A 24671-nucleotide genomic window follows, 5' to 3' on the forward strand; every position below is an offset into this window, starting at 1 on the left:
GTGCCCGCCGGCTCCCCTCCTCCCGTGAGGTGATGGAGCCGCTGTGTGTGACCGCCGGCTCCCCTCCTCCCGTGAGGTGATGGAGCCGCTGTGTGTGACCGCCGGCTCCCCTCCTCCCGTGAGGTGATGGAGCCGCTGTGTGTGACCGCCGGCTCCCCTCCTCCCGTGAGGTGATGGAGCTGCTGTGTGTGACCGCCGGCTCCCCTCCTCCCGTGAGGTGATGGAGCTGCTGTGTGTGACCGCCGGCTCCCCTCCTCCCGTGAGGTGATGGAGCCGCTGTGTGTGACCGCCGGCTCCCCTCCTCCCGTGAGGTGATGGAGCCGCTGTGTGTGACCGCCGGCTCCCCTCCTCCCGTGAGGTGATAGAGCCGCTGTGTGTGCCCGCCGGCTCCCCTCCTCCCCCTCTCATTCTCCCGCCTCCCCCGTCAGTCGCATCTAAAGCTTCAATTTGAATTTAGTCTCCGGCTGGCTGTGTGGGCGCGTCCTCGCTTCCCATTGGCCGCGGGGCAGCACGTGACCATTCTGGCGCCATATTGAGGCCAAGCCTCTCGCTCGGCGCTGTTCCTGGCGGGGAGATTGCGCGCCGCTCATTGTGCTCCGTCCAGGCTGCAGCCGCGGTACCGGAGCCTCCTCGGACTACTTGTTCTCCGCCGCCTCTCCGGCCGACGTGACGCGCTCGCTGCTGCCGCCCATTGTAACGCCGGTGTAAAGTTGGTGTGGAGCCGGGCCCGGTCACGTGTGCGGACAGGTTGAACTACGGCGGCTTTCATTGTATCGTAGCGCATGGCGACCTCCACCCCCAGCGCCCCGCGGCAGTCCAGCCGGCGCAGCAGCATGAGCACCCCACTGAGCCCGACGCGCATCTCCCGCCTGCAGGAGAAGGAGGAACTGCGGCAGCTGAACGACCGGCTGGCCGTCTACATCGACAAGGTGCGGAGCCTGGAGTCGGAGAACAGCGTGCTGCAGCTGCAGGTGACCGAGCGGGAGGAGGTGCGCAGCCGGGAGGTCACCGGCCTCAAGGAGCTCTACGAGACGGAGCTAGCGGACGCCCGGAGGACGCTGGACGACACGGCCCGGGACAGAGCCAAGCTGCAGATAGAGCTGGGGAAGCTGCGCGGGGACTACGACCAGCTGCAGCTCAGGTAAGCGCCCCCTGCCGGTCACCGGGAGCATCCCTAGTGCCGCCCCTCCCCCACAGCCCATTCATAGGAGCGCGGCCGGTGTGATTGGTGCTCGGCGGAGTGTCACTGGCTTTGTGTGCGGGGGACAATGGAGGAGACCCCAAATGTGTGACCATAGCAGCCCTGTGCTGCACATGGATTGGGGTCTGCAAGGAGTCTTCATGCTACTGTAGTAATCCCATTGACTAGTCCTGGCTGCTTCCAGAGAACAATAGATTGTGTTAAACTTTGCAGCAAATGTGTAGAACAGGTTGTGGGGTAGATGTCATGTATTAATAGCCCAGTGTGGTGGCAGCTGTGCCCCTGCTCCATCATATGCCCTGCCAATCACTTGATAGAAAAGGGCTTATTATTTGGGGTCAGGGGCATCCTGTGGGGGCAGTAGGCGTTGTTGGTGTCTCCCCCTCCCCTCCCCCCTTCATTCAGTGTCATACCGCTCACACCCTCCGGACTTCCTCCTGGCCTGCCTAATGTAAGTGCCGCTCTGTCACTACACCGCCCGCCGGTTGTCAGATGTGGCCAGCTGACCGCTCTGTTACACTTCACTCAGGATGGGGCGAGATAATGGGAGCGTGTGCAGGGTGCCAATCACTAGTTATCAGTTACTAGTGTGCAGTTATGGGCTGTCGCCACAAGGGCATGTGGGGTCATCCGCTGGGATCAGTGTAGTAGCAGATGGCGGTCGCTGACCCGAGTCCACCTCATCACTCCACGGCTTACGTAAAACGAAGGAGATGCCTAATATCCCTTTAAATAAAGGGACCTCTAAGCTAAAATTAGAGGTCTGGAGGGGCTCTGCTGGTCTAACACTGGTGCTAGGAATTGGGGGGGGAGAGTCGGCACTGTTAGACTTCAGTTTTGTACTTTGTGACTTCTCTTACTGAGAACAAGTCAAGTAATCTTGCAGATGATACATTGTAACAACTTTGAATCTACTGGGGCTCTTCCTCAGTCATAATCAAAACCAGAGGAAGAACCCTGAGTAGGTTGGATAGAGAGCGCGCTACATCGTAGCTCTTTGTTAGCCGTTACAATGTATCATATCTACAAGGTTAGTTGGCCTCTTACTGAGAACACATTACCGGCTAACACCGGACCAAACTTCATTCAGTTTTGCACTTTATCTATTGAATGAGTACTTCAGGCTCTCCAATATATACCATCTGTAACTGAGTTTTCACATATATCAGTGGCTGATATTGAAGGACTTATTTCCAAAATGTTGCTTCATGAGGCAGTTGTGTCCCCTGTCAGACCTGTCACGGCAGTTGGGAATCAGCACCAGCCTTGTAATGATCCTGTAGAGGAGTGACCAGAGTATTGGCACTGATTATGGGCACCTGGTGGTGACAGTTGGTTTAGGGGTGTTCTTTAATACATATAGAACAACCAGAATGTGGCGTTATGCATGAGATGTAAGTCATGCCTGTATGCCATCAAGTGAAACGCTGTAAGGTGCACTCAAACGACAATTGATTTTGGCACAGATCCGCATCAAAATCTGTACTAGTGACGAGGATTTGGGTGCAGAATTTTCGCTGTAGTCAGCATTAATTTGGCAATGTGTGAGTACACAATACAGCTGCTGCCAACTCATGATTTACTGCTAATTACTGGGTTGTACTTGGACTAAGTCATAAGATTCCATAGAGATGTGGTATATGCTACTGCTGTTCTGTACATACCGGTAGTAGTAAACTGGTGACTTGTGCATAAGGTGCAGTGGGTTACAAGATATTGCTGACAGCCAAGTGAAGTCCTCTCCCACTTCTGAAGGTGTACCTGTGATCTGGACATATAAATGTTGAGGCGTTAGCAGGAATTCCTGCACTAAGTTATGGCTTGGTAAACTTGTGTGTAAATGCAGGAGACTTGGAGGGCTGGGGTCTGGCTCGACCTCACATGGCAGCAAGCGCTGGTTGGGGTATGACATGCGCACATAGAATGGTTTGCTAATTTGTAATGGTTATGTAACCTGTCATCTGCACTTCATATTGTGTTGGTGTGTAATGTACAATGGCAATCTTGTTGGATCCCCCTCCTGTGGTGGGCACAAGACATAACTGGTGCCTGTATTCTGTGCTGTCCTGTGGGATAAAGTGACTAGTACAGACCTCTTAAAACGTGGTTTGCCGGTGTGTTGTGAGATCACTTAGTATGGAGTCTGGTGTCTTACTTTCTGCTGCTTAAGACATTCTTAAGTGGTCTCAGGTGTTCCTGACATCTTGCCCTGCGGCCAGCCTGTGCTGTGGCAGCTGCCTCTGGAATGGGGCCCGCTCTGTAATGTGAGCCGGCACAGCTGACAGGCACTTGCTCTGCTTTAAGACGTATATCACTGAATGCACAAAGGGCTGCTTCACCAACGCTGGCAGCCTATGCATTTGCTTTATATGGCTAGGTTTGCACCAAGCGTCTGCCTGTAAGATGACTATTACATATCTGTTCTTACAAGCGTTATTTGCATGGTGCCAGCCGCCCGTGCTTATAAGTGTGCATGCAGTGTCTGAAGTGGGGGGGGGGGGGGTGTCTTTGCTTATTACTGACGTTTGGTTATGTCACGTGGGAAGGAGTATTTTCTTTCTTTGTTCAATGCTGCCGCTGTGAGGGCAAATGCTGACGTTGCATCCGGAAACCGAATCTCTGGGTGCTCAGATCTGCCGTAAGCCAACGCCAGCAATAGGGTGAGACTTCATGTTATCACAAGTGCCCGGTGTCAGTACTCCACTAATGAAGCACTTGCCGGCTCTTTATAGTCTTCCCAGATACTTTGCAGCTTCTTTAACTTCGGGACGACACAAATATAACCATATCTATTACTTGAACACATTGGAAATGAATTGGGCCATGATTTCCTTCAGCTCGTTTCTCCTGAATGTATCCACCATTGTTGGTCATCATATTTGCCTAAATCCGTATTCATCAGCCTGGCTTAAATTTTTTTTCTGAAAAATGAATTTGTGTGGTGCATTGAAACTAATGAGATGCAGGGGTACCTAATTAGACTGGTCTTGCATGTTTGAGTTCACTGCTTTTATTATCCATGAAGCCTGGCTTAAACCAAAAGGGCTTGTTAAGACCAGAATCTTGTACACCAGTCTTGGGCTGCCTGTCCACGGGCGTCTTTGCATTGCGTTCCCCGCGGCGATAATCTGGCCGCGGGGAACGCTATGCACAGTTTCCATAGCTTTGCTATTGATAGCGCAGCCCTCCTGTCCACGAGTGGAGAATCATAACGATTCTCCGCTTGTGGCCGGCAAATCACAGCATGCTGCGATTTTCTGCGATTCTCCGCTGTGAGCCTTTCTGTCAGATAGGCTCACAGCAGAGATCCGTCCTCTGGCTTCTGCTCCCCGGTGGCGAAGATCCACCGTGAGATACCACAACGCCCGTTGACAGGCAGCCTTAGGCCTCATGCCCATGGCCGGGTCGGATTCCAACTGCAAAATCGGACCTGGTGCCCCCCAGAGACACATACCTGCCTGAATCCGCTGCAAGTGTCTTGGCCAGTGCTCACAGCAGAAGTATCGCGGGACCGACGGCTTCCATTGACTGCAATGGAAGCCGTCCGTACAAATTTTCATCTGTTCTCTGCACTAGAACATGCTGCGATTCTCCCCCCACAAGTATAAAAACGTAGTTTATTTCCACTTGTGGGCATGGGAGAATTGTTTAACACAGCATGTCTATGGACAGATGTTGCTGCAAAATTCGCAGCGGGCGTCTGACTGCAAATTCTGCGATAATCTGTCCGTTGGCCTTAGGCCTCCTTCCCACGAACGGATTTACGCCGCGTAATTCGCGGCGAAAATCCGCTGCGTTGCCCGCAGCTATTAGGTTCTATTGAACCTAATAGCACAATGCTCACGATGCGGAATTCCACCACGGAATTCCGCACCGTGAAATCTCCCGTCCTCACCCGCGGCATGCTCTATTTGCCGCGGGTGTACGCGCTGACGGCTTCCATTGCAGTCAATGGAAGCCGTCCGTTCACGCTATCTCCCGCTGTAACACAGCGGAAGATAGCGTGAAAACGCTTTCCCGCCTGCCTCGTCATGACGCAACCGGCGTGTCACGTGACGCGGTGGGCGTGTCACATGGCGCGGTGTGCGGGGAAGTATGGGGTGTCTGGGGGGCGCCGTGACGGGCTTCGCCGCGGAATATTCCGCGGCGGAGCCCGTCACGCTCGTGTGAAGCCGGCCTTAGTGCTGCAATGCTGGATGAAAAAGCCGCACGTACTAAGAGTTGCACACCCTAATAAATCTGTTACATTTCTGGCTGTCCCTGCACCAGGGTGTTATGGCTGGAGTAGTATTTTTAGTATGTTTTACTCTAGCTTCTGGTGTAAATTGCACACTTATTTGGTGCAGTGGCCAGCTTCTTCAGTTAAGGCTCATCCACATCTTAAAGTTGGGGGAAAAAAGTTGGTTCTTTTCTGCACAAGTGCACCTTGCATATGTTTTGTCTCTTTGCACTAGACTGGCACAAGTACCCTCACAAGCTCCCCACTTGTACAAGTTGTCAGTGTATTTTGTAATGTAAGGACTAGTTAGGCTTCCACTCCTAACCAGTGGCCTGAAGATGTCCAAGCTGCTACTAGAAAAGGCAAATGACCAAATTACTCATTTGGGTAAATAGTGGACTACTTAAGGGAGTGTTTCTGGACAACTACTGCTGATGCCCTATCCCCCATGCTCAGGAAATCCCATCACCAGTCAGCTGGTCCTCCGACCTGCTGGGAGTGCTGCATGGCCAAACATCTGCATTGGTAGTCAAGGCCAAAAGTAGAATGGACCGCTTCACTCCTATTGAAATCGATGGGAGAGATGTCGTCTTACACTTCTGGAACTGCTGCTCTGACAGTAGCTTGGAGGAATAGTGGGGGCTCTGAGTGGCAGACCCCTGCTAGTCAACTATTGACCTATCCATCATTGCTCTATCCTCAATGTCTGCAATACCCCTTAACGCTATATGACATAAGTTTACGGCTGCAGGGTACTTAACGCACCAGGACGTAAACTAGTGTCATGTGGATGGTGCTGGATAGCCTTTTGTTTCAACATCAAAGATCAATGAGAACATCTTTCCACATGTTAACCCCCTACATGCCATGATCTATGTAGTTCACAGCATGTAAAGGGTTCACAGAAGGAGTGCGCTCCCTCTGAGGTCGTCTGCCCTCCGAGATAACCTTGCAGAAGTCCGATGGGTTGCATGGCAAAAATAGCGATGTCCTGCAATTCATCTCAACAGTGATCATGGCTATTATGGTTCAAGTCCCCTACAGGGACTTAAAAAAAAAAAATCCTTGTTCCACACTTTCCCTTATGCCTCACGCACATGGGTGGATTTGCATTGTGAAATCTAGAGTGGATGTCTGCCTATGGATTCTACAGCGATAACCCTCCATAGCATGCTATGGAAAAATGATTCTTCATGCACACGAGTAGAAACAAATTGCTGTTTCCACGTGCAGAGCAGCAAATTGCAGTATGTTCTATTTTTGGCATGAATTCGGCGTGGAAGGCCTCCATTGAAGTCAATGGAAGCAGTCCGATCCACGGCCCTTCCACAGTTGACATTGTGGAAATTACTTGGAAAAAGCAGGTGTTTGAAAAGAGAAGAAAAATCTGTATAAGGCCGCCGGCAGATAGCCGGGTCGGAACCCGCTGCAAGAATTCTCGCAGCAGAACCAGACCCGAGCTCCTGCAGGGACTAGCACGGCTCTCACCTCTCCAGCTGCTCCGGCTCGTTGATCTGCCGGCCAGACGGCGCATGCGCAGAGTGGAGCCGGCGGCCAGGGAGTGACATTTCTGTGCGGGGCTCTGTGACCCCCGCACAGAAATAGAGCATGCTGCAATTTGTTTTCCGTGCATGATTTCACGTGGACAAATCGCAGCCGTCTGCATAGGATTGCATTATGTAACGCAATCCTATGGCAGCTTTCACGGGTGGAAATTCTGCAGGAAATCCCGCTGTGGAATTTCTGGCCATGTGTGAGGGGCCTCAATCATGCAGACCATCTGCAGTACAGATAAAGAAAATCAGGTACACGCGAATGCTGCTAGGGCCAGATTCCGCATGCAGAATCGTGTGTGTGTTCCATAGCGACTTGTGCAATAGATTAAACACTTGCATGGCAGAGTGAGAACACAGCCTTACTGACCTGCAGAAAAAATGCATCGCCATTTATACTCCATGTCAACGCTGTAAAAAAGGAAACTAACATCATTTCTGCCTTTTTTTTTTTAATTTATTTTTCCATTGACATACAAAGTTATTGAAAATTAAGGTAGCTTGTCATCCACTATAGGCACCAAAAACTAAGTTATGATGCTTCTAGTTTAGATGTGGAGCCTCTTCATACTCGCCTGGTTCTCTGTTCCTGCAGTGTCCCACAGTCGGCACACATGCAGCCAGCTCGACACTTCAGAAGGCTGTATGTGCTGACTTTGCTGGGGTACACCATAGAACAGATTCCTTGACGCATAAACTAGAAGTACTAAAATTTAAGGTGCATTTAGACGTAACTACAATCGTTAAAAAAAAAAAAAAAAAAAAAATTCATTAAAATGAGCAAAAGTGAACCATAAGGCCGTCTATAGGCCAGTTGTTGCATTAATTGTGGCGATAATCCGGACATGGGTAATGCAGTAAATGCTTTTCATAGGCTAACTATGGAAAGCACAGCTGGACGTCCATGCATGGAGAATCATAGTAATTCTCCGCTCGTGGGATTCAAATCACGGCATGCTGTGATTTTCCATGGGGAGCCTATCTATTAGATGGGCTCATTGCGGAGACTTGTCTGTGCTCCCCCGCAGTGGAATATCGCTAGCAATATTCTGCCTCCGCCGTGGACAGGCAGCCTAATAGTTTGGCTTAAACTGTAACGACTGAACAAGAATTCAGTCTTCGTTCAACACTGTTCCAGCAGGACTGACAATCATTGCTAATTCCTTCAAAACACTGAAGAACTGAATGGTTCTCAACAATAATCTGCCTGTCTAAACAGACCACACATCAGCAGTGACATCACTCGCTCGTCTAAAGGAGGTGTATATGTTTATGGTGCCAAGTTGAAGATGGTTCTTTAACACCTTCCTGCAGAGTGTGCTAACTCTACAGGAATCTAAACTTTGGCTCTTAATCCCCTAGATGTCTTGGTCAATTGGGACTACAGCATTCAGGAAATATGCTTCCTTTATAAATTCTTGGCACCTTGGGAGGCCCAATAAAAGCCCCCTGGTCTGTCATCTGTATTGGTGTATCTGGATGTTCCAAAGGTAGCACTGCCAGGCAATAATGCTTTGAAATACTAAATATTGAAGAGGATGATGCCAGTGATCAGACCCCTATAGTGGGACAAAGTATGTTAATATTAGAAAATGGCTTAGATGGAATTACAACTGTAACGCCATGTAAGATAAAGAGCTTATTTGTTCTGAACTACACAAGTTGAGCAGCGGAATTGACCCACAGCAAAGAAAGTCAACCAATAAAATCAAAATGATGGCAATTACTAAACTGGCAAAAAACAAGCCCTCATACACTTGCCTCAATGGAGACGTTGTGCCAAGAGACATAACATCTATCCTTTCCAGACCTCGCTGCTCGGCAAAAGGATCATGTGGTTCCCCAAGCAGGATGTGACTTTTTTTATTTTTCTTGGTAACTTCAAAAGCAATACATTGCTTAGAGGGGGTTATCAGAATTAAGGAAACTCCTATCTCTGTGCAGTGAAATCAGTGGTTACTCACCTTTTCACACATTAGTGTCTGTAAACAGTGGAGATTGGAGATGAGTGGAGAGGTTGGTAGCTGCTGATCTTAGTTTAACAAATTGGGGATCTGGTGACTGGTTTCCTTATCTGGGACGACGCCTTTAAGGCATGTAGCCATAACTGTGGATTTTGGCCAACACTCTGCTACAGCCAATAGACCCCTGCCTGATGTAAGGTCATAGTGCATTCATAGACATTGCATGTCCTAATTCTTGTCCATGAAACTGACAGGGATTTTCCACACTGGCCAGGGGTCGGTATGACTAACTCCATGTATAGCCTCAGACTGATGGAGCAGTGGTGTGAAAATGCTGCCATGTGCATCTAGTGTAATTTAGTTTCTCTAACGAACCACTACAATATGAATATTAGACATATTCTACTCTGTACAATATGTAGTTGATGAATCTGGAGATCATCTAATAGTTGATGTCGTCAGTGAAACAAGTATCGCCTGAATTAGTTTAATATCTAATAAGTGTAAATTGTGAAGTGATGCGTGTGTGGTTAATATGTATAAGGTTGCGTGTGTGTGGTTAATATGTATGAAGTTGCTAAATTCAATGTTTCCTTGCAGTTTCTCAAAGAAAGAATCAGACTTTAACGCCCTCCAAGCCAAGTTTCGAGACAATGAGGCTCTTCTCCACACTGCAGATGCTGCGCTGGTCACTGCAAAGAGTGAGAGGAAGGCGCTGGAGCAGGAGGTGGATAACCTCAGAGCTGAGATCGGCCAGGTATTTGTCATGGGAATAAGCAGTTTGCTACGGAGTTAAATCTTAATGTGTTTTTCCTCAAAACACCTTAAGATGGACCGTTAGACTGAAGGAGCTCAAAGGGTCAGCCTGTATTTCAAAGTGAAAAATTTTGCACAAAGATGCTAAAAAGCAGGAGGGAGGAGAATTTAAAGCAACTTCAAACTCATGTGTCTGCCTAGTAATGGCTGTGTGAAGATACCGTAGAGTGCTCATGCATCTTTGGCATCCCATTCAATAAATGCCATATGGCCCTCTGCATGAAGCCTTTGGTTGTAGTAATAAATTTAGTAAAGTTCGATGTGATATATTTTTCTGACTAGTTCTCCAAACATTAAAAGCCTTTTCTAGCTTAACGCAACAAAATCCATTGTAAAGCAACTGAAAGGGTAGACAAACTGGGTCATAAGCCTCAAGTTAAAGGGGGGTTGTCCCACTTCTACCTGTTTTGCTGCAGGAAGCGGAACACTCCATGCTTTGGCCTAGGCTGATACTGCTGTCCTATTAAAATGAATGGGATTCGACTTGCAGCACCAACCTGGGTCCCTGGACAGTAGAAAAGAGCTGCTTGCAATGAAACTGCAAGAATTGGGACAACCCCTTTAAACCCCTTCCAATATCCAGTTTGGGATTGAGGCTTTCCTAGGGAGCTTGCTTTTTCTGGCGTTATACAACAGCGCCATCTGGTAGCTGAAGGTAGTAACTACTTGGTGGGATGTGTCAGGGTGGCCAACAAAATGTTGTAAGTATACCCTGTCTAACGTCTTCTGACATCAGAGCTGTACAGGCTTCAGTGATTGTCGGGAGACATGCGATAGTGGATTGGAAAGGGTTAAACCTTGCTGCATCTGTATGTAGGGATCATTGAGTAAACCCATATTTGTGCACAGACCAAGTTTGGGGGGGAATTGTAATACAGAATTGTTTTTATAGTGAGATTTGTCCACTTTTCTTTCAGTTTGAAGCTGCACTGGCGAAGTTAAAGTCACAGCTTGGTGAAGAAACTCTATTGAAAGTGGATCTTGAGAATAGATTTCAGTCTCTGCATGAAGAGCTTGAATTCAGGAAAAATATATATGAGGAGGTAAGATTTGAGTGCTAAACTGCCTGCTGTTCCCAATGTATAACCGTGGGCTGGAGGCTTACTGTGTGTATGTATTATGCTACGGCTAAACATTGCAGCAAATCTACTGACTGTCTTGGTGTGGAATTGCATCAGTAATGTGTGCAGATTTCGGTGCATATATACCACCGATTACACCGGTCTGATTTTAAAGAGCTGGAACTCCACAGCCCAAATTGACTTTCTGCAGATTTAAAACTCTGCACCATACATGCATTTGTGGTCAATATTTTTTGTGTGATAGGACTACTTTAAAGGGTTATAATACATTTATAGTTGCATCCTGCCCATCATATTTTTTTTATAGAAAAATATGCAAGTGCAATCTCCAGATATTCCAAATCTAATGTTAGTATAGCGCCACCTGCTGTTTCTATTGAACAACTTTTTTGTTTGGTTCCAATGTGGTCACACCGACTTGAGCTTCTATGCAGTGGAATAGAGAACCTTTACTGAAGACGGAATAGACAGCAGGTGGCGCTATTCTAACAGGCACACAAATGTTTAACTGAACAATGTTCTTGGAGGGATTACTTCATTAGGCTCATCACACTGCTTGCACTCTAAAACAGTGTAGAAATTCAGCAGAATCTAGACTACATGTCGAAGCACCCTTAGAAAGTGAACACTATTGCCAAGATCTTAAAAGGTATTAAGCTGAATTCACACAGCCGAGAAAATCGTGTGAGATTTGTGCATTGGGAGATGCGCCTCACACTAATCTTCTCTTGAATGGGGTTATATGAGCGATTTTTCTTCCCCCCCCCCCCCCCCCTTTTTTTTTTTTTTTTTTACAACACACCGCGGTGCAGGAAAAAACTGCAGTATGTCCTAACCCTGGGTGTTCCCTCGGAATGCCTCGCCTATTGTTTTGGGGATGGGAAAAAAATTGCATGACGTGCAAGGTGCACGCGATTGTGAGGATTCCCATTAAGAGTAAAAAACACCTGACAACCAGCCATGCTGGAGGATTGCTATTTACCTGAAGCGATGGGAGGCTTTTTTGACAAACTCCTTGCATCCTCAGGAATATCGCACGTTCCCAAGTGTGATGCTCCTTTTAGTCCAAGACTTCTATATTACAAATTTCTACTGTATTCTATTTAACAAACTCATTTAGATTTTTACAACTTGTGAATGTTCTTGCACAGATCTGTAGTAGCTAAAGCTATTCAGTACAACCTTTTGATGCATGAAACTTTTCTTTATGTTCAACATCTGAAAACAAGATTATATATTTCAGGAGATCAAAGAGACTAGAAAACGTCACGAGACCCGCTTGGTGGAAGTGGATTCTGGACGTTTCATTGATTATGAACACAAACTTGCTCAGGCGCTTGCAGACATGAGAGCACAGCAGGAAGAACAAGTTAAGATCTACAAAGATGAACTGGAGCAGACTTATCAAGCAAAGGTATATCTAGCTGTTGAAGTTGCATGATTTATGATGCCGTGTCCTTGGATTCCCCCCCCCCCCCCCCATAAAGTTATGCATTTTAGAAAGCATATCAAGTCTTAACAGCTACATTCAAATGACTGACCAAGTATTGCTGCTCAGTATCAAATGTGACATGCCTAAGCCCCACATGAGCAAACTACTTGTCTGCATATATCATGGGTGTTAACCTGTTTTTTTTTTTTTTATCGGGGGCCACATCAGCAGTGTGGTTGTCTTCAAAGGGCCATTTGCAATTATAAAACTATTAAGGATGAGAAGACTAGATGAACCAGAGCATGGTTCTAGGCCAGGAAAAATGCTGCACAAGTCGTCCCCCCCCCCCCCCCCAACACAGACACTTGGGTCTAGACTGCCGTGTAGTCAGAGAAAAGAGAAAGTTAGCAGAACCTAGTGAACCAGGCCTTGAGTTTGACACATGGCATATATGGTCATTTAAAGCTTGCTGAGCAGTTTAGGAGGACTGTAGAAAACAAAAATTTCAAGTCACTAAACTCTAAAATTTAGCTAGGGTAGCCTGGATCTTATCCTATGTCTGGATGTAGTAGTGATGGGGGCTGCTTTATGCATTATTGCATGTAAGATTACAAATATCACTTTTTTGTATTTGCCTTTTAAAAGCAGAGTAAAGTGAGGCAGATCTAAAGTGTAGCGTACTGCCGCCCAGCTTAAACCTCTAGATTTTTTTTTGAACAGAAGTGAAATGGTTTCACAATCTGCTACGTATGAAAGTTACCGTAATGACTGCATTTCCTTAAGACCTACTGTCTTCCTGTTTACGGGTGATGCACAGTGATGTCCAAATTAGGTGTGCTTCCCTTTTTTTCTCTTCAGCATATAACTTTTCTTTTTTTGTCCTTTGATTTTCAGCTGGATAATGCAAGGTTGTCTTCTGAGATGAACAGCACTACTGCTCAGAGTACTCGTGAGGAGCTAATGGAAAGCCGCCTGCGTATTGACAGCCTCACTACTCAGCTGTCAGACTTGCAGAAAGAGGTAAGCACTTGAAGAAAATGCTTCATCCTAAGTTAAGGTGCTATATGTTGTAAGCATAAATTTCTCTACGCCACGTATATAAAGCCGCTTTCCTTCAGTCTAGGGCATGGTATGACCGCATGCAAGAGTTGGAAGAATTACTTGCTAAAGAAAGGGATTCTTGTCGTAGAATGCTTGCAGAGAGGGAGCGGGAAATGGCTGACATAAGGGATCAAATGCAGCAACAACTTTCAGACTATGAACAGCTTTTAGATGTCAAACTAGCCTTGGACATGGAAATAAGTGCCTATCGTAAACTGCTGGAAGGTGAAGAGGAGAGGTAAGGCAGGCAATGCATGCTCAATCTGTTGCTACCCGCCTCACCCCGATTCAGTGCTATGTAGTCACTAATGACCTTTCTTCCTTTCACTTCCATCTTTAAGGCTAAAGCTTTCTCCCAGTCCTTCATCCCGTGTGACTGTATCTCGAGCTTCTTCAAGCCGTAGCGTGAGAACTACCAGAGGCAAAAGAAAGAGGGTTGATGTAGAAGAATCGGAGGCAAGCAGTAGTGTTAGCATTGCTCACTCTGCTTCTGCCACCGGCAATGTGACCATTGAAGAATTGGACGTGGATGGCAAATTTATCAGACTAAAGAACACCTCTGACCAGGTACACCTTACAGGTCTACACGGTAGACAAATCCTGTGTGGTGTAAATGTAATGCTGTTAGTAGCTTTATAGGGGTATTAACCCCTTCATGACACATCCCCTTTTCCATTTTTGGTCTGTTAAAAAAAAAAAAAAAAATCATAACTCCTTCATTTATCCATCAACGTCCCTGTATGAGGGCTTGTTTTTTGCGGGACGAGTTGTATTTTTCAATGGTGCTATTTAATGTACCATATAATGTACTGAAAAACGTTTAAAAAAAAAAATCTAACTGGAGTAAAAAGACATTCCGCCATCTTTCAGTGCATCTTGTTTCTACGGCGCACAAACCAACAAAAACGACATAACTTTATTCTATCGGTCAGTGCGACTGCTGCGATACCAAACTTGTATAAGTGTTTTTTTTTTTTTTTTTACTATATTTTTTTCAAAGACATTTAATTTTTTCAATTTTCTGCAATCTTGTTGACCTAATTCAGCAATGGCTCATTTTTTGCGGGATGTCCTGTAGTTTCCGATGGTACTAATTCAGAATACGTACGACTTTTGATCGCTTTCTACTGCGTTTTTTTTCTTTTCTGGGAGACAGGGTGACAAAGTGCATTTCTGGCGTTCTTTTTTTTTTGGACAATGTTCACCGTGCAGGGAAAAATAATGCGCAACTTTGATCGGACTTTTATGGACACGTCGATACCAAATACCGTATATACCGGCGTATAAGACTACTTTTGAACCCCGAAAAATCTGCTCTGAAGTCGGGGGTCGTCTTATACGCCGGTAATACAAAAAAAAGTGTAAAAAAAAAAATCATTGCTCACCTCCCCCGGCGTTCTGTCGCGCTCCGGCAGCATGTCGCTCGCTCCTCGTCCCCGGCGCAGCATTGCTTTCTGAATGCGGGGCTTGAAATCCCCGCCTCCAGAAAGCTAATACACACGCCGTCAGCCAGTTACAGCCATTCAATGACATCATTGAATGGCTGTGATTGGCTGAAGGAGCACGTGTGTTAGCAATCACACCCATTCAATGATGTCATTGAATAGTGTGATTGGCTGAAGCCACGTGTGTTTTAGCCAATCACAGCCATTCAATGATGTCATTGAATGGCTGTAACTGGCTGACGGCGTGTGTATTAGCTTTCTGGAGGCGGGGATTTCAAGCCCCGCATTCAGAAAGCAATGCTGCGCCGGGGACGAGGAGCAAGCGACATCCTGCCGGAGCGCGACAGAACGCTGGGGGAGGTGAGTACTGATTTTTTTTTTTTTTCCTCCACTGTATTACCGACGTATAAGGTGACAGTTGGGGGGTCGTCTTATACACCCCGTCGCCTTATACGCCGGTATATACGGTATGTATTTTTATTTTATTTAGACTTTTAAATTCTAGATATGGCAAAAGGGGGGTGACTTAAACTTTTTTTTTTTACCATTAAAAAGACTATTGCGCTTTTTTTCTTTCACTTTTAAGTCCCCCTGGGGGACTACAATATGCAAAACTTTGATCGCTCCTGCAGTATGACGGAATGCTATACTATTACGTCATACTGCATTCTGACAAGCAGCCTATCAAGCCACCCCACGGGGATGGCTTGATAGGCAGTCTCAAGGCAGCCCTGGGGCCTTTCAGAAGGCCCCCGGCAGCCATGACACCTGCACGGCTCCCCCGACCTCACCGCCGGGGGGCTGTACGGGACCCCTGAACAGCATTCAGGGGGCTTTAAATGCCACTGTCAGAATTGACAGTGGCATCTATAGGGTTAATAGCCGTGATCGGACGAACACTGTAGTAAACAGCTGACGCCCGCGCTGTATGCAGAGGTCTCCCCGCGACCTCTCTGCATACATACCCCAACGCTCCAGGACTTGTACATAAGGGGTTAAATGTGTGAAAATCTTCTGTATGCGCCTTGTTTGGTTCCCCAAAGTCTGTAAATCAAACTTGTCAGTGTCTATTATGGCCAACCTGTTTGGCTTTGTGGAAAGAGTTTTGTGTAGGGGAAGGGGTTGTCTTGTACATTTGTACTTTCAAAGCATAAATAAAACCTTTTTAAAACTGTTAAAATTTGACTTCAGGATCAACCATTAGGAGGCTGGGAGATTACCAGAACAATTGGAGAGACATCTGCAAACTACAAGTTTACCTCAAGATATGTACTTAAAGCAGGCCTGACTGTTACTGTAAGTATTTTTATATGTAACTTGGCTTGCTCTGATCAATTTCCTAGAACACTTACATTCGTAACATAATAAAATGTATCTAATTGGGATGAGAACTGTTTGCTGTTGCCTGGCTTACTTCATCTGCAGTGGAAAACTTGCCATTTTAACACTGCAAAATATGCACTTCAAAACCAGAACCAAAACATGGTAAAGATTCCAGTCCTTCAGTTATCTTTTCAGTTGGCATTCTACTATTGGATTACACACTACTAAACAGTGTTGTGTGAAACTGAGTTACATATTTACAATCTTGTTTTGGCTATGCAATAGAATTGTGAACCTGGCCCTTTAAAAGGGATTCTTACCATGACCTCAAATTGCAGGAAGGCTGTATTTGAGCATTGCTAAATGGGCACTGCTGTAGTAAATTCTCCTTCTGAAGGCTGCATCCATCATACACTTGCAGCATAGCTCTGGTGTGAAACTGTTTGGCCTGTTTGCCAGCTGTCTGTTAATTGTATTATGTCTTGAATCCTTCTAGATTTGGGCTTCTAATGCTGGAGTCCCTGCAAATCCTCCTTCTGACCTTATCTGGAAGAACCAGAGTTCTTGGGGCACTGGTCAAGATGTCAAGGTTTTGCTGAGAAACTCTCAGGGAGAGGTGAGTCTGTGCCTATAGTAAACTCTAAGATGTTAAGCACGGTATTGGGAGGTTGCAGCACTCAGCTACAGTGCACATATAGAGCAGGTCTTGCAACAGATTCCCTGTTCCCCATGTTACTTAATGATGGGTCATTAGGGTATGATAGATTTTTATCACAACATGCTTTAGAGTTTCTTGAAAAATAACAGGCTTGGATACATCTGTGGGGTTAGTGTAGTTTCCAGTGTTGGACCACACTTGTGAATGCATTTGTTTTAGTTTTTAAAATGAAACAATGGTTGCACCCATAATCTGTGTTTTATAGAATGTCTGTCAACTACAAGCGGCTTCTTAAGGGCAGACCCTATCAGTCTTAAATGGTGTGGTGATCATGGGTCATAGTTGTCACTTACCTCACAACATGTATCATTACCTGTTGTGCAATAGCAAAAAGTCTCTGCTACTTGGCAGTGAAGTATGAACATTTGTATACCAGTGACCATTCAGAATGACTAAGATGTATTCCTTTTTTTAAATAGGACGTAGCCCAAAGGATGACTGTATTTACAACCTCTATACCTGAGGAAGAAGTCGACGAGGAGGCAGAAGAGCTAGTAGAAGAGATTGAGACAGAGATCCGGCCACGTCGGCAGGTATGGAGTTAAGAGTGTAACCTTTAGTTCACTTTTTTATATGGGATAATCTGCTGTGGTAGAAAGACTGCTGTTTTTAAGAACTGGAGCTAATTGATCTGGTGTTTAGAAGTTTATAAACTGTTTTTATAATCAACCTTTGCTTTATGTAACGTCTAAGACCACTTTAGACCTTGACATTGCCTACAGCAGAGGCTGGAACACTTCCTGATATACAGCTGATACCAGTGCAGAGCTCTTATAAAAGTTGGGTTGTCTATACTTCTAGCAGTATTGTGCTGCAATGGTGAAAGCCGCAAACCTTTTTATAGGTGAAAAATGTTCTTTTTAAAGTGACTAATTCTTTTCATAAAGTTATGACATATCAGACATTTTGATCAGTGGTGGTCCTGGTGTGGAGATCAGCACCCACCAACTGCTAAAGTGAATGGCCAGAAGCGCTCAGATGAGCACTGTGCCTATTTTGACTTTATCACTGCTCGGAGTGCTGCATGGGGTCCACTGAAAAATCTGTGCACTCCTTGCAATGACAGCCAAATGTGTGGAGTGCTTCTGCCTATTCACTTTAATTTGGGGGTCTCTGCACAAAGACCCCGCTAGTCAATACTTCTGACATGTTAAAAGCTTTTTAAAAGGTGAAATACTTTAAAACTTCACCTGTTAAGTAAACTCTGCAGCCAGAATCATGGTCGCTTGCACTACAACAAAACTGCATTGACAGTATCCATAATCTGTGCACTTTCTAGTTGGACTGGATACATTTTACACCTATGGATGTAGACAGTTTCAATTCATTGACAGCAAGCAACGAGTTTGTACATGGTGAGAAACAAAGTGTAACTTTTTATATAGAATATTGTATGACAAAAACTAAGTGGGATCGTTGTTGGAAACTGAATGCTTTGAACTCTAATTTGAAGAAAATGTACCTGCAAATGAGTGACTCTTATGCTGAAGCTGCTTATTTGATCTATATTTTTTCTCTCCTAGGCTGCTGCCAACAGAAACTGTGCTATAATGTAAAGCTGTCACTAGTCTGACGTCGGCCTACAGATCTGAGCCTCTTGGAGTAGGACACTTCATTGTTGGTATACAGCATAAAATGCCCAAGTTAATGGCCTTACCTTTTTATAATTACAGTGATGGGCACTTGGCCATTTTAGAAATTGAAAGATGTAAAATGTGAATTGACTGGTTGTACACTGTTAGACCCTGGATGATTCAGGAAAAATGTTAACTGTGAAGGCCATGTATTCTCATCACCTGCCAGTCTTAAAAGGGTTGTCAAGGGTTAGAAAACATGGGTGCTTTCTTACACACTGCCACCCTTGTCCATTGGGTTGTGTCTGGTATTGCAGCTCAGCTCGCATTCACATAATCCATGGGCAATGGTGGCACTGTTTGGAAGAAAGCAGCCCTGGTTCTTGAACATGGACAACCCCTTTAAGTGTGGGGGCACACAACACTTCTGCTTCCAACACCTTTTTTTGTACTGAATTTTATTTTCTATCACAATCAGAATTTTAAACCATTTTAACTCCTCAGCTTTATTGCAAATGTGTTATTTGTATCTTGTGGAAAAAAAGCAGCTGTTTTATTGGGATTTTTTTAGACTAGTTTGGTGGGAGGGTAATGTTGTAGCTATTTTAAATTACATCATGGTTTAAAAATAAAAAAGCCTTTCTAATACGGTTGTCTTGTATTTGTTAGTTTGTAGAACAGTTTGTGTTAACTGACCCTGTAAGGTGCTAGAATTGGATCAATGGCCTTGTAAGGGCTCATGCCCACAGACTGAGCGGGATATGCCCACAGGAGTTCAGTGTTTAAAACCACTAGTTGCCCAAGTGATTGTGGATTTCCATGGTCTCCATTAATTAATGGAGAACTCCTGAGATAGATAGATATATACATCTATCTCTCTATATCTATCTTATCTCTATCCCTACCCCCACAGTGGAAATCCATGGCAGAATTCCACATGTGATCACTGATGGGCAGAAAGTTATTCGGTTCAATAGATCCTAATGGTTGCAGATTTCCGCCATAGGAAACAGCAGAAATCAGTCTGTGGGCATAAGCCTTAAACTGTCTTCAGCACTGCTCGATCATCCTGCACATCAATTCTCTCGCAAAGGGATCAGTCTGTAGATTCCACAGAAGGAATATGCTGGACCTCTAGAACTATCTGAGTACCCATAATGCACAAAAGCCAGACAAAACCATGAAATCGGCTTAAAGCCATGCTGAGCTTGTTCATACAACTGCTGCTTTGAAGAACGCTGTAGATACTTTCTCCCATATGGCTCCACAGGCCTAAATTGGGATCACCATGGGATTCTGTTGCAATCTAGCAGGGCTTAGTAAAACAACATGAGTTGTGTGTGGTGTTTTTTTTTTTTTCTCTTTTCTCTCCATCCATTATACAGGTGTAATACACTAGTTGAGTTGCTGTAGCGCTTGTATACAATTAAAACCCAGTTGGTTCACCATGCTACTTGTTTATAGGGAGGAACTTTACTGTGAGGATTCAAAAGAAACCCAGAAATGCCTCTTATCAAAACTTAATTTTCACAGGAAGTGACCATGTTTTTCTACTTGCATACTGAAATACACAATGCCTGTTTTTCTTGCTGCAAGCAGCATAAAAACCCTGGCTGGAGATTATTGAAAATGATCCTTCAGCTTTCTCCCTGATAATAAAGTGGTTTTGCACTTTTCCCTAACTGTGAGGCACTTGCGTGTCTTCAAAGTTTGACAAGGCTGAAGTTCTGTTAGCAGCTGCATTAGTAGGAACAATTGGTGCTCTTGAGCGCTCCCACCTGCTTCTGGAGCAGTTGCTGCTTCCATCATCTGACTTCTGTGATACAGAATACAGTTAGTGCCGCATGCAGAATGACCGCAGACAAACACTTGTTGAATGAACACAGTACTGTGAATGCTGCTTTGTGAACTGAACAACTTGATTGCCTACACGGCAATAAACAATGAATTGTGTCCTGCCTCACATGCTCAACTTGATTACAGTGTGAAGCGTGCTCCCTGGGTGTACATTAATGACTAGGGTTGAGTATTCCTCATGCTTCTGATATCTTTACATTTTGCCAAGTAGTCAGACCTACAATGGACTGAGAAGATAGTTGTGTTTAGTCACCTTTTTAAATGAAATCTTGACAATGCCTTTTAATGATATTGTGGATGTATTGTGCAGCTGGATCTGGCTTCACATGTAAGAAAATACAACTCAGACTGATCTTTTTGCTATCCACTACAGGATGTATTGGAGCCAGAAAAGCTCTTGAGTAATTTTAGTAATGCCCATCCAGTGAATTACTGAATTGCTGTTTAGGGAATGCCAATGGTGCTATTTGTCTGCCCTTTATTAGATGATTAAAAGTTACCAATAAAACAGATTATGTAATTGGTTCCTGTTTCACATTACACACTTGCATCCAGCTGACCACAACGCTGCAAGAACCAGAATATTGTGCGTCATCACAATTTCCAGCAACATAAATTCACAATACAGTGCCTGGCAATGGCTTTGTAGTTTGCCCTGAACAATGCTTGAAGATTTCCCCAGTGGACAATTTTTTTTTCTTTCCTGTATTGGCGCTTTTACTGCATTTTGGTCCCGCAGGGCCTGTTGCACATGGGACACAATTGTTCCCTGATTTTAACTTGCTATTTAGCCTTATGAGTTCATAAGTGCTTTATTTTCCCATAGTCCCGCACAGTGTATTGCACATCTTCTTGCATGTGCATTTGTGCACCCACTGCAGATTTCTACAGGGATTTGCATGTGAACAAACTCATTGAAATAGTGTTCTGTTATCCGTGGAATATTCTCTCAAAATACAAATCTCTTACCATTTGGTTTTACACAAGGGTAAGCAATATCCAGCCAGAGGAAATGCTTAGACCAGTGTTTCCCAACTTCAGTCCTCAGGGCACCCCTAACAGGTCATGGTTTCAAAATATCCTCACTACTACACAGGTAATTATCAGGGTGCCAGATTGCCACAAGTGGTGGTACTATAGGATATCCTGAAAAACATGACCTGTTGGGAGATGCTGCCTAAGGCTAATTTCACATGATATCTCGCTTGCCAATTTGCAAGATGTCCACAGATGCGAGATGTTTGTGTCAACCTCCTATTTGGTACAGTTGTGTTTGGCAAGTGTTCCCATAAGAACCTCTCATTCAATGTGTTTTCCAGCCCCATTGGAAATGGTGGGCAAGGTGTTCAGAGTGAACGCCCAAAGATGACATTCTGCGATTTCTAGTGTAAAAACATGTTCTGTCTTTAGTGAGGTAGCACATATTGGGATAATGCTTTTAAAGGAAAATCTGAAATGGCCCTAATAGTTCCCCAAGTAAACACTCAAGAGCAATTACATGCGACTGTCGTTTTGTGTAAACACCACCGAACCGAAGGAGAGTGCAGGTGAGCAAGAATCACTCACTTTGCAGAGTCACTTGATTCGAAGTTCACCTAAAAACCAAACTACCTGTTTACATGGGCCAATAGTCATTTATCTAATGCCATCTGTTAACTCTGTATGGAGGTGGGTGGCCAGAAAAGATCTCTGGCACCCTCCACCTATGTTTACTATGGCTCCTGTGCTTTCAGAGGATCACTAGTCTTTCAGTAATCACTTGCACAGCTGGCTGGCACTTAACCCCTTAGTGATAGCCCAATAGTGTTTTTGCATCCTGCCATTGCAGAACGCATATGGGGAGATAGCTGTAATAAACAGCTGACAGTGGCGCTGTCTGATTGCAACTATTAACCCTTTAAATGCTGCTGTCAAATTTAACAGCGGTATTTAAATCCCCCGAACTATGTTTGGGGGTCCCGTATGCTCCCCCCCCCCCCCCCCCCGGTAGGCTGCCTGTCAGAATGCAGTATGATGTAATGCTATGGCCTTACATCATACTGCAGGAGCGATCAAAGCATCACATGTTGACTAGAAAGTGTAAATAAAAGTTTTACTAATTGTTTAAAAAAAAGTTCAAAAATCAAAATAAAGCAAAAATATGTATTTGGTATCACTGCATCCGTGAAAGTCCGATCTAGAAAAGTAATGCATTTACACCGCACAGTGAACGTCGACAAAAAAAAGTGCCAGAAATGTGCTTTTTTGGGTCACTCTATTCAATTTTTTCTTGAAGACAATCAAAAAGTCGTTTGTATACAAAGATGGTACCAACGGAAACGTCAGGACATACCGCACTAAATGAGCCTTCACACAACTATGTCGCTGAAAAAATAGTTATTGTGTGCATGCTGCTTGGTGAGTACACAGTTGAGAAGACTTCCTACTTGATCGAGCATCAGCCTTAAACGAGTGTGCTTGCCCATCTCTAGTTAATATGCCTCGCTCACACAGGCATTTGTAGTAAGGCAGTGTTTGTTTGCGGTTTCAGCGCTGGCATGATTTAAAAAAAAATATATATATCAGTACTCACTTAGCAGGTGCTGTCAAGCTCTGCAGGGGTTCTGGGATGGCTACTGGGCACTTGCAAAAAGAACCTGTCAGGATGACTAGTGATGGGGTTTGGAGAGACCCCCCTCCCCCCTCCCAACAAGATTGCTATGAGTGGCAGCTGGCTCAGCCAATTGCAGCCAGCGATGGATGCACCAATGACAGCCATTCAGTGGCTGCGATAGGTGCATCTAGCGCTGGCTGTGATTGCTCTGATTGGCTGAGTGACAGCCAGCACAGACACTTTCACTGGGAGGCGAGGATTGCAGTCTCCGTCACTAGCAATACAGCTTTGACAAGTGCCCGGTGGTTTGCTAGGAGCTCCGGAGAACACCAGTGGGGACCCCGACAGCACCTGCAAAGCCAGTATAGATTTCTCCGGTAGTGTAGCTAAAGTGTTTAGCGCTGCCAAAAACGCAGTACCGAGTTGTGTTGCGTTTCCGACAGCGGTGAAACCGCTGCACACATTTCAATGGGCGAAACAGACGAAAACTGCCAAAGGTAGAGCATGCATCGCAGTCAAAGCGCAGTGTTGGAAGATGCTTGTGCAAGCAGCCTCATTGAAATATATGGGAGCGTTGTTTGGCGCTGTACTGAAAAAGTAGCGCTACCCTCTGTACAAAAACATCTGTGTGAGGTGTTATGCGGTTTTCAATGATTTCCTGGTTTTGACTTACAAGTTCTGCTATTTACCATTGTCCACTGCATAAGACAACTAAGCAGAACATAAGCATCAGAGGGCATTTGCTAGCATTACTGGATTCTACCTCATTTCTGTTATGCTTTTAGTTTGATTGCTAACACAGCTCCCCCTTCAGGAAGTGTCATTATGACGTAGATAGCTAAACTCTCTATGATATCAGCTATATCTGCAGCCTTAGAAACAATGACAAGTTCTCCCACCAGTAACAGTCTGTGGTTTCCTGTAGTCTCATACAGCTTTCATATTACACTGGTAGAAGCAGAAAATACAGTATAAATCAGTCCAATATGAGTCATTTAAAACTGAATGGTTACTTATCACTGGGCCCCAGATTAAACCTTACTGTTAAAGTGGTTTTCCAGGCAAAGGTTATTGATGGCCTATTCTCAACATAGGTCATTAAAAGGCGATCAGCTGGGGTCTGCTACTCGGCACCCCGACTAACCCGCTGTTCTGGCTCCCCCTGTCAGTGCCACAACACAGAGGGTATTGAGCGGAAGCAGATCACTCCGACCCCTGTGCAGGGGCCAGGGCTGGTAATTTATAATGGTAACTGTGCCTGCAATTACCAGCCCTAGCCACTGCACAGGGGTCGGAGTGATCTGCTTCCGCTCAATACCCTCTGTGATGTGGTGCTGACAGCGAGCACCTGAACATATTTGTAACCCAGGGTCCTGAGCAGTGGACCCCAGCTGATCAACTATTGATGACCTATGCCCAGGGTAGGCCATCAATAACATTTGCCTGGAAAACCCCTTTAATTGATGAACAGCTGCTTTCATCAAAGATGGGGTACGAGTGGTGTGCTCTGCTTTACTGTCATTTGTTCCTCATATACTTGAATACAGATATTTTCCTTATTACAGTAGATCAAAGATAATGTACTAGCTGATATACCCTGCTTCGTCCACGTTAACTTGGTACAGGTGTTTAATGTAACCACAACGTCATAAAATTTTCTGTGCGAACAGGTAGAGGAACCGAAGAATAAAATATGTATACACATAGAGGAGCATTAGATTCTCCTCAGGCTGCATGTACTGATGTCCCTGTGATGAGAATGGGAGGGGGTGGCACATTCTGCCCTTTTTACC

The 24671-nt window shown here is 45.2% G+C and overlaps 1 protein-coding gene across 1 annotated transcript; it reads left to right on the forward strand.

The window, feature by feature from the left end:
• Positions 1–526: 526 nt before the first annotated feature.
• Positions 527–19076, forward strand: LMNB1 (lamin B1). The gene is made up of 11 exons (XM_066603136.1): positions 527–1141; positions 9538–9694; positions 10671–10796; positions 12079–12249; positions 13162–13287; positions 13386–13606; positions 13710–13935; positions 16005–16109; positions 16633–16752; positions 17274–17387; positions 18378–19076. Exons 1-11 carry the CDS (start codon positions 783–785, stop codon positions 18408–18410), a joined length of 1758 nt encoding a protein of 585 aa, XP_066459233.1. The 5' UTR covers positions 527–782; the 3' UTR covers positions 18411–19076.
• The last annotated feature ends 5595 nt before the right edge of the window (positions 19077–24671 follow it).

The sequence above is a fragment of the Eleutherodactylus coqui genome, chromosome 5, assembly GCF_035609145.1.
Source record: "Eleutherodactylus coqui strain aEleCoq1 chromosome 5, aEleCoq1.hap1, whole genome shotgun sequence".
Classification (NCBI taxonomy): domain Eukaryota; kingdom Metazoa; phylum Chordata; class Amphibia; order Anura; family Eleutherodactylidae; genus Eleutherodactylus; species Eleutherodactylus coqui.

Coding starts and splice junctions, on each gene's coding strand:
- LMNB1 (XM_066603136.1), top strand. CDS start 783: ATGGCGACCTCCACCCCCAGCGCCCCGCGGCAGTCCAGCCGGCGCAGC. Junction 12,250..13,161: donor AGCAGACTTATCAAGCAAAG/GTATATCTAGCT, acceptor TTTGATTTTCAG/CTGGATAATGCAAGGTTGTC. Junction 16,753..17,273: donor TGAGAAACTCTCAGGGAGAG/GTGAGTCTGTGC, acceptor TTTTTTAAATAG/GACGTAGCCCAAAGGATGAC.